This window comes from Lepidothrix coronata, unplaced genomic scaffold, assembly GCF_001604755.1.
Source record: "Lepidothrix coronata isolate B3197 unplaced genomic scaffold, Lepidothrix_coronata-1.0 Scaffold212, whole genome shotgun sequence".
In the NCBI taxonomy this organism is placed as follows: Eukaryota; Metazoa; Chordata; class Aves; order Passeriformes; family Pipridae; genus Lepidothrix; species Lepidothrix coronata.
The window spans coordinates 1,465,049-1,476,839 of record NW_016690392.1 but is presented as its reverse complement, the minus strand read 5'-3'; the positions used below and the strand labels follow the sequence as shown (position 1 = coordinate 1,476,839).

Here is an 11,791-nt window from a genome sequence, read left to right as displayed (position 1 = left end):
GGGGAGCTGTGACCTAGTTGTGCTGTAGAAATGCTCGGTTTATTTTTTTATTTTTAGGTATTTTTGCTTATTTTATCCTCATGTTTAATTTAGTTAGCAAAAGGAAAAAAAAAGAAAGAATCAGGAGGGCTGAGCAGTGCTGGGAAGGACTGCCTGCAGGCGGGAACGCCCGCTGCAGCTCCAGCATCTCTCTCCAGCCGCCCGTGTCTTCTCTCGGACACGTGCTCACGTGTACCAGCCCAGTGCTGTCTCTCAGGATCTCTTTAATGGGAAACCCAGTGCACTCAGCGCTGCTGCCTGCCTGCCTGCCTCCGGGGTAGCGAGGGGAGGGAGGGAGGAGCGGGATTCGGAGTGTTAACCAGAGAGGCTCCTGTGGCCACGGGGACTGTTTGAGCGTTGTGCTGTAACTGGTCTGCCTTCCCTCTGCTGCTGGGAGCAGGGAGCCGGGGGAGCTTGTTGTTTCAGGGGGCTTTGGGCTGGTTACTCTTTCAACGGCTGCTTGCCCCTGCAGTGGCACAGCGTGCCCAGGGAAGGGTAATAGGCTGTATCTGCAAAGAGGGAAGTTTCAGGGGTCTGTGCAATTCCCTTGGGGAGAGCTGCTTGAATTTATTGCATTATCCTCCTTCCTGCTCAAGCTTGTGTTTCAGCTGTGTCTGCAGACGTAGCTGCTGATTTAAGTAGATCCAATTAGTAGCTAGCTCCTGGCATCAGTATCCTGCTCTGGGAGATGAGCCCTGGAGATGAGGAGCCTCTGGTGGGAGTGGGGCTGGGCTCGGCTCTTGAGCCCCCACTCCTGATCTAAGATGGACCTGGAGGTCCCTGGCTCACAGCCCTGAACCTGAGCTCAGAGGGACACCGAGGCAGGTGTCCTGCTCTGTGCTCCGCCTGGCCAAGAACAAAGAGTGGGCAGGTTCTCCCTGCCTCTGCCACTGCCAGACAGGTGCTCTTAAGACTGAAATCAAACACTCCAAAACATGACAAGTTGGCAGCAGGCAGGGCTTGGAGCAGGAGCTGGAGCTGCTCACACCAGGAGTGTGAGGGGCCATGGGGCAGAGGCGTGCAGTGACCTGGCTCCTGGGGTAGGACTTGAAAGGGAGCTGCTGGAGCTGGCTGCTTCCTGAAGGAGCATGGAAGGGTTTTCTTCTCTGCTAGAGGGTGAGGGGCTCTTTGGAAAGCTCAGAGAAGTGGTCTGGGCTGGCACAGAGCTGGTTTGGTTTGAATGCAGCTGATGTCACGCTCAGGTGGAGCAGGACAGCTGTCTGCCTGCATCACTTCTCCAAACGATACCAGTCCCATTTGCCCATCTCTCTGGTTTGTGCCACCACTGAGACTGAGAAAAACTGGGGACACTGTGAGAGTTGTGCAGGGACACGGCTGGTGGCTGTATGTGACATTACTCTGTGTGTGTGACTCGTGGTGAGCTGGCTCAGGGTTTGGGCTGGGATGTGGGAGCTGGGTGTGTACGTGGCCCTGGGTAGTGCCTGGGTGACATATGACTTACATATGGAGAAAATGAGGTGTTGCTACCTGTAAATGGGCCATAATGGAGTGTTGCAAGTGCCTCCATCCTGTGCTAGTATGGCTCACCAGCGTATTAAACTTGCTGGAGAGCTAATATCTTTTAATAGAGCAACTGACCTCATTTAGAAGCTTCCAGTGCACCAGCCAGTGATTATTTCATGCAACAACATGCATGGAGGAGCCCAGGGCAGAGCACAAAGTCTCCTTCTCATGCTGCACCACTCTCTCCCACGTTTGCTGCATCAGCTGCCTACTGTGCTTCCTGCCCTCAAGTCAGCAAGGATTTTGCTAAAAGGGACTTTGTGGCCTGAATCATTTGAGATTTCATGTGGAGTAACAGGAAGTGAAAACAGAATGAGCACATCTTCCTCCTCTTCCTGCACCTCCACCCTTTCCCCTTTTTTCATTCAAGTGGCACATAAGAATTACAGCAGCCTCCTGAGGTCCTGGGGCTGACATGGGAAGTGGTGAAGCTTGGCTGTCGTTCCTCTGGGATGCTGGAGGACGAGTGGCTGAGGCAGAACTGGGCAGCCATTCCCCAGGGCCCATCTCCTGTGAGGACTGTCCCTGTGTCCCTGCCCATTATCCGTGGGCTGGTAATGCTGCCATTCCCTTTGGGATGAGGCTTCCAGTGAGGGTGAGGGCCAGGGAGAGCTGTCAGCATCGCCCACTCATCCCCTGGCAGGAGGGAACGTGGCTCAGCAGCCGGGCACACGTGAGCATGGCACATCTCCTCGGCACAGGTTTCCCCACGGTTACACAAGGGCACGATTGCACAGGAGCTGTGACGTCCGGGAAGAGCAATGACAAGGTGAAAACTGAGCTCGGTTCCCCGGGTGTGGGTGACCCCGCCGAGGTGCTGTCCGGCACAGCGAGCTGCCCATGGCACTCGTGCTCCCGGCCCCGCGGGCTCCCGGCCCCGCGGGCGGCAGATAACCGGGACATGAAAGCAGGAGCCTTCCCTGCCCCCCGAGCGCGCCCCTCGCACAAAGGCTGCTCTGCTGCGGGGCTCAGACACCATCTGTCCGGTGGGGAGAAGCATCAGAGAGACCGTCTTTCCTCGGACTATTCCACTTAATGCCCTTTGGAAAACAATCCCATTCCCAGCAGGTGCTAATCTCTTGAGTGGATCCGGCTCAGCCAATGTGTTCTTCGCTGTGCCTTTGTACCAGAGCCGTGTTGCCTGCCAGCCGTCCCGCTGCCGAGTGGGACCGATGCCGGCCGGGGCTGCGGCACCTTCGGGAGCCCTCAGCCCGGTTTGCTCTGGGAGAAACACTGATGAAAGATGGATGCAAGTGGATTAGTCATTCACATCGTCTCCGGCTTTAATACACATGAATGTTTCAGCAGATTTCTGGAACGGAGAGCGCAATTCCCTGCTCTCCATCTCGTGCTGTGCACAGCAGTCTCCCGGGGCAGGGACGGGGGTTACAGCTGTCACCGTAGCCTCTTTCATGTATTTGGAAAACGCTGAAATTGTGCTGAATGGTGTGGGGTTATTGCAGGTTCCCTGGAGCCAGTGATGAAACCAGTTTGACAGGAGGCTGCCACGGCAAGGATTAGGGCTGGAATGTGCTGGTGAGGGTTTGTTTCTGGTTAGAAAAGAGCTGGCTTTGGCCCGGGCTAGGCTGGAGCCCCGAAGGTCTGTTGGGCTTTGGCCCCAGGGGCATCCTGCCTGCTGGTCCCCCCATCCTGCAGCCCCACAGCGAAGCCCCTCCGGCTCAGTGGGAGGAGAATGAGGAGGGGATGTGCTTGTTTAATTGACCCTTTTGAATTTATGGCTGCCTCCTTCAGAGCCGCAGGTTTCAATGAGTGGAGAATCCTGGGGTTTGGGCAGGGACAGCACCCCAGCACCCACAACACCCCAGCGCCACCGGCTCCCGGGGCAGGAGAGGCAAGAGAGGCAGTGGGTGGGTGGCATTCCCTGCCATTGTCATGGAGATCAGCAGCTGCTTCCCTGGAGGTCACCATTTGCATAACAGTTAGAACTGAGTCTCTGGAGTATTTGCACCTGCAGTGTGTTGTCCCCAGAGCCCCTTCCTCTCCCTGTGTCCCCAGAGCCCCTTCCCCACCCCATTCCAAGCCTGCCCAGGGTTGCTGGTGGGGGCCAGGGGGATGAACTATAGATCTTCTCTGCCCATAGAAGGGGATTGGAACTAGATGGTCTCTTTAAGGTCCCTTTCAACCATTCTAGGATTCAGTGTTTCTGTGGAGAAGGTCTGAGACCAGCCTTGGATGGCAGGTTCCCTTGGCATGCTCCTGAGTCTGAGGCTCACCTTGACCTCAAGTCCTGATACTGCAGGCAGGGCTGTGACTGATGCAGTCACACTTTCCAGGCTGGAGGTGGTGGGGGCCACACAGGGATATGGTGTCAGGGGAAGCAGGGCAGAGGGAGGGCCTCCAGGATGTCTCTTCCACTCTCATATCACATAGGGACCCACAGAGATGTGTTTACAGGATCCTCGTGGCATCCTTTGGGAATACTTATGTTTTCTTTTGTTCTTGAAGCTCTCAGCTGCCTTTTACCCCCTGTGTTTCACCTCCAGGTTCGCATATGCCAGTCCCATGTGGTGAGCTGGCAGCTCACGGGGGCTCTGGGAGCAGGTTGCTGTCGATGCAGGGCTTTGTTGTGGTCTGTGCTGAGCTGCTGCCTTTCTTTTTCCGTCCTCGTCTCTCTGCTCAGCACAAAACTGTTCCCAGCATCTCATTAACAAATGTCTGGTCATCCAGATGACTCCGCTCCTGGCCGGCGGTTGGTTAGACCTCTGAGCAGGAACACAGCTGTACTTACGGCGAAGGTAAAACAGAAACAGCCTTGTTTTCAAGGGAAACATTGCCTCGTGATGAGAATGCCTGGGTTGGGAGTCAGATGCTGTGGCTCACGCTGCTGGCTTGCATACAGCTCTGGGGAAGGCATTTAACCTCCCTGCATCTCTGTTGATCCATCTGGGAACAGTGCTGACTTATCCCACGGGAGGTTTTGGAGGATCAGCTCATTTTTTATAAAAGACATGAGGATCCTTGAGTGGGAAAGGTTGCTGAAAGGTTGCTGTGCGTACTGAGGTGGTTGCTGTGGGTGTCTGGCTGGGTACTGGAGCTGTGGGGAAGCTCCAGAGCTCCTACTGGGGTCTGAGCTTCCGTGTCTAAGTCTGACCAAGTGCCACCAGTTCATCTGAATACTCCCAGTAGTGCCTGGCTCTTCTCTACTGGTTTTCAGAGCTTTGTACTGGTGTTTCCAATTACCTTCATACCCTTCAGTGTCTTGTGCAAGGCAGGCTTTGAGCCCCCAAACTCTGAGCCCTCCCCTCTCTGCTCTCCCGTCTCACCAGAGGCCAGATGGGGATTCACTGCCCACATCTGCTTCCTTCACCTGCCCTCATGGCTTGATGTCACTGAATCCTCTTTCCCCAAGTGTTGGGGCTTATCTTGAAAGAGGAACCTGCTCTGCTCTGCTCACTCTGAATGGGATCCAGCAACTGTTCTCCCTCCCATGCAGGCAGCACTGGTGAATGAAACCAATGAAACTGGTGAGAGCCTCACATTATGGGTGTTCCACTTCCCAGGCCAGGATGTGAGTGCTGTCTCAGCCAGATCTCATGCTTTGTTGATCTGCTCTCCCACCCGAGACAGAGCACTTTAGGTTAGACCTGCTCCTCTTGCCTCTCTTGTGTGTTGGCACTGGGCAGTGTTTAAATGGCTGCTGCACCCTCGTGGTGCTGGGTTGCAATATGGGGCACTGCAAGTGTCCAGAGAACCTTTGGCACTGCAGAACCTTCCTGGCCCACCTCTGTGGTGTGGTGGAGCCTGACTCTCCGGGTCCTCTGCCTTGTGCAAGAAGCACATGGAGCAAGGAGGGAATCCCCCTTCACCCCAGTTCCCCCAGCAAGTGCTGGTTTAGGCTCCAGCAAGAAAACAGTGCTTCCTTCCCCAGCTCTGGGGAGGAGAGGCCAAGGCAAGGGATGGCCTCTTGCGTAGGAATAACGTCTCTGCTTCCTCATCGCCTGCCCCAGAGCGTCCTCCTCCGGGACGTGTCAGTCACCCGGAGTGGGAAGGGGATGTGACGGGTGTTCAGCAGTGGAACAGGGTGTTCAGCAGTGGAACAGCCCGTCCCCTTGGGTGAAGAGGCCCACTGGCACAGGGAGAGAGAGCGGCTGGGACACTGACGTGCTGTTGCTACCATAGTCCTTGTGATTGACTCAGGAATTCCAAATATTTCCTCTCAGATAAAGGTGACTGGGGGGAGGCCAGAAATATCTGGACGTGTCTGGGCTAGCCTGAGATCCCAAGCACCAGGACAGAGAGATCAGGATCGGTCCTGGGAGTGCTGGGCTTCAGGTGTGGAGCAGTCAAGGCCCGGGGTGGTGTGGGAACAGAGCAAGCTGCCTTTCCCTAACCTTCAACCCCCTCCCCGAACAGGCAGGGAGGATACTCCTGCCTGTTTTCCCACTCCCTGCGGTCTGGGATCTGGTTCCCAGGGGACACATCTGGGATCGCAGTTGTGCAGGGGCTGAGCTATCGCAGCTCCCGGGGCGGTTTCCCTGAGGAAGGGCAAGGCACTCTCCTCGGGTGCTCTGCGGCCCCCAGCTGTGGATCCAGCAGCTGCTGCTCCCTTCCCAAGGGAAGGAGAAGGGCTCATGCCCCCTCCCTGCCCATGCCAGGCTCTGGCCGTGCTCCCCTCCATCTGTAGCACCCGATAGCTCTGCGTTCACCATGCGCCATTTATCTCTCCTCCAGCAAACACTTCCTTTTCTTAGAAGTAAGGGCTTCAAAACACACTTCTTGGAACTGCCTTTCCACAAGCTCGGCGGCACATGCCATGGAAAAAGCAACAGGGAGAGCAGGCTGCCAGCCCTCCCTGGCTCCCTGCCTGGCCAAGGGAGGCCCTCTCCTGGTACCTGTCCCATGGAGAGGCCAGGTGGCTGTGTGGCCCTGCCCTCCGAGGGGAGAACCATCCCTGGGGCAAGGGCCCTGGCACAGAGAGAAGGGACCCACAAGGATTGTTGAGTCCAGTTCCTGGCCCTGCACAGGACAGCCCAACAATCCCACCCTGTCCCTGAGAGCATTGTCCAAATGCTCCTTGAACTCTGGTTCAGGCTTGGTGCCAGGATCACTTTCCTGGGGACCCTGTACCAGTGCCCAGCCACCCTCTGGGTGAAGAATCTTTTCTTACCATGCAACTTAAACCTCCTCTGGCACAGATGTTGTAAGGGTGGTGGTTTTGGACAAGGCTATGCCTTCTACCCCAGTTCCCTGTGCCCTCCATCCCTGCCAGCCTGCTCTCAGTTTGCTGCTGCTTGCCCTGCCCTGTCACAGCTCCATGCTCATCACCACCTGTCAGCAGAGAGACTTCCTGTGCCAGAATTTAAGATACCCCCTCCTTGGGTTTGAGCTTTCCTCCCATCCCTCTCCTGCAGCATGTCACTGGCTGTTCCCTGGGTGAGGGGCCGGGCAGAGGGCCTGGCAGTGGGCAGCAGCCTTCACCTTTCTCCCTGGACAGCACCTGCCTGTGAGCTGCCCGTTCCTGTGGGGCTGGCACACAGTACAACACCTCCACGGATCCCATGCCAGCTGGCAGGCATGGTGGGAAGCGAGCTGCCTTCTGCCACTCCATGTATGTGGTGTGAGTCATGGGGATGATTGTCACATCCCTGAAGAGGACTCTGAGTGAGGCAACAGCAGTGTCATGCCCTGGGGTGAGTTAGCAAAGTCCCAAAGTCCCTGTTGTCCCAACACCCTGCCCTTGAGTCTGTGGGTACCTCCTCATGGTCACAGGGTGTGGAAGGCAGACGGGGGAGGTGGAGATGCTGGTGTTTGGTGGGAGGTGGAGAAGAGCCTTGGTGGCAGAGAGGGGTGCTGAGGTGCAGCCCATCAAGGACCGGATCCCCTGTGGTGAGGAGGCCTGGGGCCATGGAGAGGGACGCAGCCTGGCTCCCTGGGAGTGAGTGTGCAGGTCTGCTGCACACACACCTTGCTGTGAAAAGCTGTGTGAGCTTGACTGAAGGTGTGTGGCAAGGTGAGGAGATACCCCACAAGCTGTGACCGTGCTGGGGCTGTTTTGTGGGAGCTGGGAAACTGGCACCATGTTCCATGAGTGACATGGGTGCCAACCATGACCTGGGCACCAAACCCCTGCAGTCCTGTGGCCGCAGGCTGTGGGCAGGTGTGGAAAGCAGCATGCAGGCAGAGCTGCCAGACCGGGAGGGCAGGCCGGGATGCTGCTCCAGTCTGCGTGGAGCCCGTGGTGAGGCGTGACATGAGCACAGCGTCAGCTGGGCTTATCTCTGCTTTCCCAGAGCAGCCGGGTTACTGGAACTGCCTTCACTTATCAGGGAACAGGGGACCTTGTTGGGAAGATGGACTCAAGGTGCGACAGCATCAAGCCCCTGCTGACGCCAGGCTGATCCCTGAGCCTGGAGCTCGCAGCTCCCGCTCCCTCTGGCCCTGTGGCTCCTGCTCAGCCCTGATAAACCTGGGAGATCCTGGGCCATATGTTTCCCTGCTTCCTGCAGCCTGCCCAGGGACCCCTCCTGCTCTTCTGTGTGCGGCCCATGGACCCCAGCAGCTCTCCTCACAGTGGGCCAAGGTTCCTGGTGCCTGGGGCAGCAGGAGGGTTGGCAGCATGCCATGAGCGGGCTGCCTGGGCACAGACGTGCCTGTTTTCAGGAGCAGTTCAACTCTGGTGGTCTCTCTCTGCCCTCCATCTCCCCCAGTCCAGGCCATGGCCACCTATCCCCAGCCCCAGGGAGAGGGGCTATGGTTCTTCTTAAATCTTCCCAGCTCTTGCTGCTGCTGGAGATGAAGGGCTGGAGGCGGCCGGCTTGGACGAGCTGGGCCGGAGTGACTGCATTCCTGGCCAAGCCTCATGCTTGGCCTGCTCTCCTGAAGCCGTGGGAAGGCAGTAGTTTGGCGACCCAGTGTCTGCCTTTGCCACAGGGATTCATGAAATCCAGTTTGTGTTATGGAGTAACCTGTGAGGGCCAGGATGTAGGAGTACTCGTCATGCCAGGATGCAGCAATGTGGTGATGAAATCAGTGGTGGGATACATGGTGTGGGCTCACAACTGTGGGCATCAGCCCTACTGCTGCTTCCCCAGGCCTCAGCCAGGGAATGGAGCCCAGTGTGTTCCTGCTGCAATGATTTCTATCCCACTTCGATGCTAATTTTAGAGAGCCAAGAGCACGTGATGCATCCCCTGCCCTGCCTGCGTGGTGTTCTCCTCACAAATCCTTTCTGGCATCCTCTTCTCTCATGACTGGTCCTGTGCTTCCCCCATTGCCCTCTGTGCATGATTCAGAGCGAGGAAGCACAAGGCATCTGTCATCTGCCCGCTCCACACCACAGCTTTCCTGCCAGCAGGAGCCCTCCAGCCTTCCTGCCCCTTCCCTCCGTGCTCCTCGCCCGCCCCTCTGCTCACTATTCCCTCTTCCCGCAGGAACGCTTTGTGGACCTCTACGGGAACGATGCTGCTGCCGAGGTGAGGAAGGGCCAGGAGACCTTCAACAAATGGCTCCTGACCGGGGCGACGGTGGCCGGAGTGCTTCTTCTGGGATCCCTGCTGAGCCGCAAGTGACCCGCCGCGAGCCCCCCGTCGCCAGGACGGCTGCGCCTTCACCGCCACATCCACTACACTCCGCTCCCAAGCACCGGCACCGGCGCGGGGGAGCAGCTCCTGGGTCCCGGCTGAGCACCACCCTGCTCCACGGAGTTGTCTCCCTCGTGCCGCCCAGCTCCTTTTATCGTAGCCCGTCTTATTTACTGTTCCGTTGTGTTTTAAAGGCGCTGAGGCCAATGCAGCGCTTCAGCCACCGGCTCCCAGCGCTGGGGAGATCCAGGCAGCTGTGGGGCACAGGCTAGAAGGTGTCCCAGCCCTGCAGGGACCTCCAGATCACGTGGAAGAAAATAAACAGACTTATTTTTGCATGTGTGAGTGCGTGCGTGTGTGTAGATGTGTCACTAATATAAGGTTCCCCAGCCAGAGCAAGGGTCAGGCTCCATGCCCCCGTCTCCATGCTTAGGCACTGGGAAGAGGCAGGCTGCACAGAGGGATGGAGCTTCCCTGCATCCCTGTCCCGTCCTTGCTTTTCCAGGCAGAGCTCATCCCTGTGGTGGGGGGAGCAGGAGGAAGAGGCAGAGGCCGGGGGCGAGGAGCTCTGCCCTCAGTCCCCCAAGCCCTCTTCTCCCTGGACATCAGCTGCTGGGAGCTGCATCCAGTCCCGGGTTGGGATGGTGTACCAGGCCCAGGGCTGTGTCTTGTTGGAAGGGTTCCTTGTCCTCTTGGTCTTCCTCCTCCTCCTCCTTCCGAATGTAGATGGCTGTGGGGCCGTGCTCATCTGTCCCCAGCCTGCTCCTCTGGGCTGGCAAAGGAGGGAGGCAGGCAAGGGGGAGAGCGCTTGTCCCTGGCACAAGGAGCTCTGCAGAGAGCTGGGGCTGTGGTGTCCAGGAATGCAGAGCCAGGGATTGGAAAGGGCGGGGGGAGTGATGTCCTTCACAGGGGTGGCAAAGCCCAGGGAGCAGCTGATCCATGGGACCAGCAGGGAAGCAAGCCCAGAGGAGGTGAGAGAGAGAGGGCTGGCACTGGCTCAGAGCCGTGCTGGCCACTGGGAAGTCTCTTTGGGGACAGTGGGAGCCTCTCCAGTGCTGTCCCGTTTGCTCGCAGTCCCATAGTGCAGGCAGATCCCTGGCAGATCCGTGCGTGGCTGTTATGGGTGCATGCAGTGACTGAAGTGTCTGGCTTCCCTCCCCCTCATTCCTCCCTTGCTCCTGCTGCTGCTGGAGCAGGGAACCTCCAGCCTTTAATAGCTTCCAGAATAAACCCCCTCATCCCTCAGAGCCCACCACTGGCGCACACAGCTCTCCACGCGGGCCTGTCGACGTACGTACACCCGCGCTCCGCTCTGTACAGGTCGAGTAGTTTTTAATTCATTTGTGAATACTCAATGCTATTTTTGTTATCTTGTCTGTCCGTATTTATGTGTGGGGCCATGCTCCCTGAAGAGGCCAAGGTGGGATGGAGGTGGGGGGGGAAGAACCAGAAGCTCCAGGGGGGCTCACTTGGCCACTGAGCACAGACTTGCGCTCCCTGTGTAGGATCCGCTCAGATCCCACACGGGGAGCACAAGGACTAACATTAGCCCAAACATTGAACGCTTCGGATTGCAGGTGGAGGTGATCCACTAATAAAGTTGTCATTGGAGCTGCTGGTGGTGCTGTGGTCTTTGCAAACACTGGGAATTTGGGCAACTTTGGGCCCAAAGGAGTTACCTTCAGCGGAATGGATAGATGGGGATGGGGTCCTCTCCGTGCCCAGGGAAGGGTTGGGATGCTCCAAGGAGAGCTTGCTGTGGTCCCGAGGGAATGGGAGGGGGGAGGGATGGTACTAAGGGGTGATGGGGACAGGAGAGCCCAGGGCAGGCTCTTATCTGGGCTGGAGGTGGTGGTTTTGGGGACATGGGCTCAGCACCCGTAGTCATGTTGGGGTGCGGACGGCAGGGGGCTCACAGCCTTACTGGGACCCACAACCCCCCTGCATTCCCGGGGCTGTATGCCAAAAGGAGAAATCTCCTCTCCAGCACCACCCTCCCTTTGTGGGGGGCTCATTCTGGCACAGTTTGAACCCCACGCGGGTAGGACCCCACAAACACTGGGGCTTTTTCGGGGTGTCACAAGCGTGGGGGACACCGAGCCACTCCCATATCCCTCCCACCGCAGGACGCTCCCTGCGTATCTTAGCCTTCCCCAGACCCTCCTGTCGCTTCCGGAGGACCCCCGGAGCGTGGGGGGCAGCGGCCGGGCCCTGACGGGCTCCATGGCCCGGCGGGATGCGGTGGGAGCCCACGGACACGAGCACCATCCCGTGGGCAGCGGGAGAAGCTGCGCGGAGCTGCAGCCGCAGCGGATGCGCCGGGAGGGGGCAGAGGGGACCTCCATGGCCAAACACAGCCGCTAGGATTAGGGGGAACCCCGGTCCCCGAGGGCCACCAGACCCCTTCCCAGTTATCATGAGCCCCCCACAGAGGATGGGACCCCCACCCCGGCACGGCCGGAGCCCCACACAGCCACGGACAAGGCAATGCCCATCCCGGAGCTGGGAATGGGACCTGGGGGATATGGCTGAGGAGGCTCCCCAAGACACCCCACAGCACACTGGGCCGAGCCATGCTCCAAGTTTTAATCCCTGCCAAGGAGGGGGGGTGTCTTTGAGTCCCACGGGCAGGCGGCTCTGCCAGCCACAGGGTCCCAACGGTGCCGGGATGGTGACAGGGACGCGGC

At 58.2% G+C, this 11,791-nt stretch overlaps 2 protein-coding genes across 6 annotated transcripts in view; one reads left to right on the top strand and one right to left on the bottom strand.

The window, feature by feature from the left end:
* BCL2L1 (BCL2 like 1) overlaps positions 1 to 10,715 on the top strand; it is a 21,375-nt gene extending 10,660 nt beyond the window's left edge. For all 5 annotated transcript variants that reach the window (XM_017833226.1, XM_017833228.1, XM_017833229.1 and 2 more), the window contains one exon: positions 8,955 to 10,715. In XM_017833226.1, coding sequence (XP_017688715.1) covers positions 8,955 to 9,092 — 138 coding nt within the window. In that variant the 3' untranslated portion in view covers positions 9,093 to 10,715. The remainder of the gene's footprint in view (positions 1 to 8,954) is intronic.
* Positions 9,710 to 11,791, bottom strand: part of LOC108506297 (bactericidal permeability-increasing protein-like) — a 7,767-nt gene continuing 5,685 nt past the window's right edge. The window contains exon 16 of the mRNA XM_017833158.1: positions 9,710 to 9,871. Within this exon, the coding sequence (XP_017688647.1) occupies positions 9,710 to 9,871 (162 nt within the window). The remainder of the gene's footprint in view (positions 9,872 to 11,791) is intronic.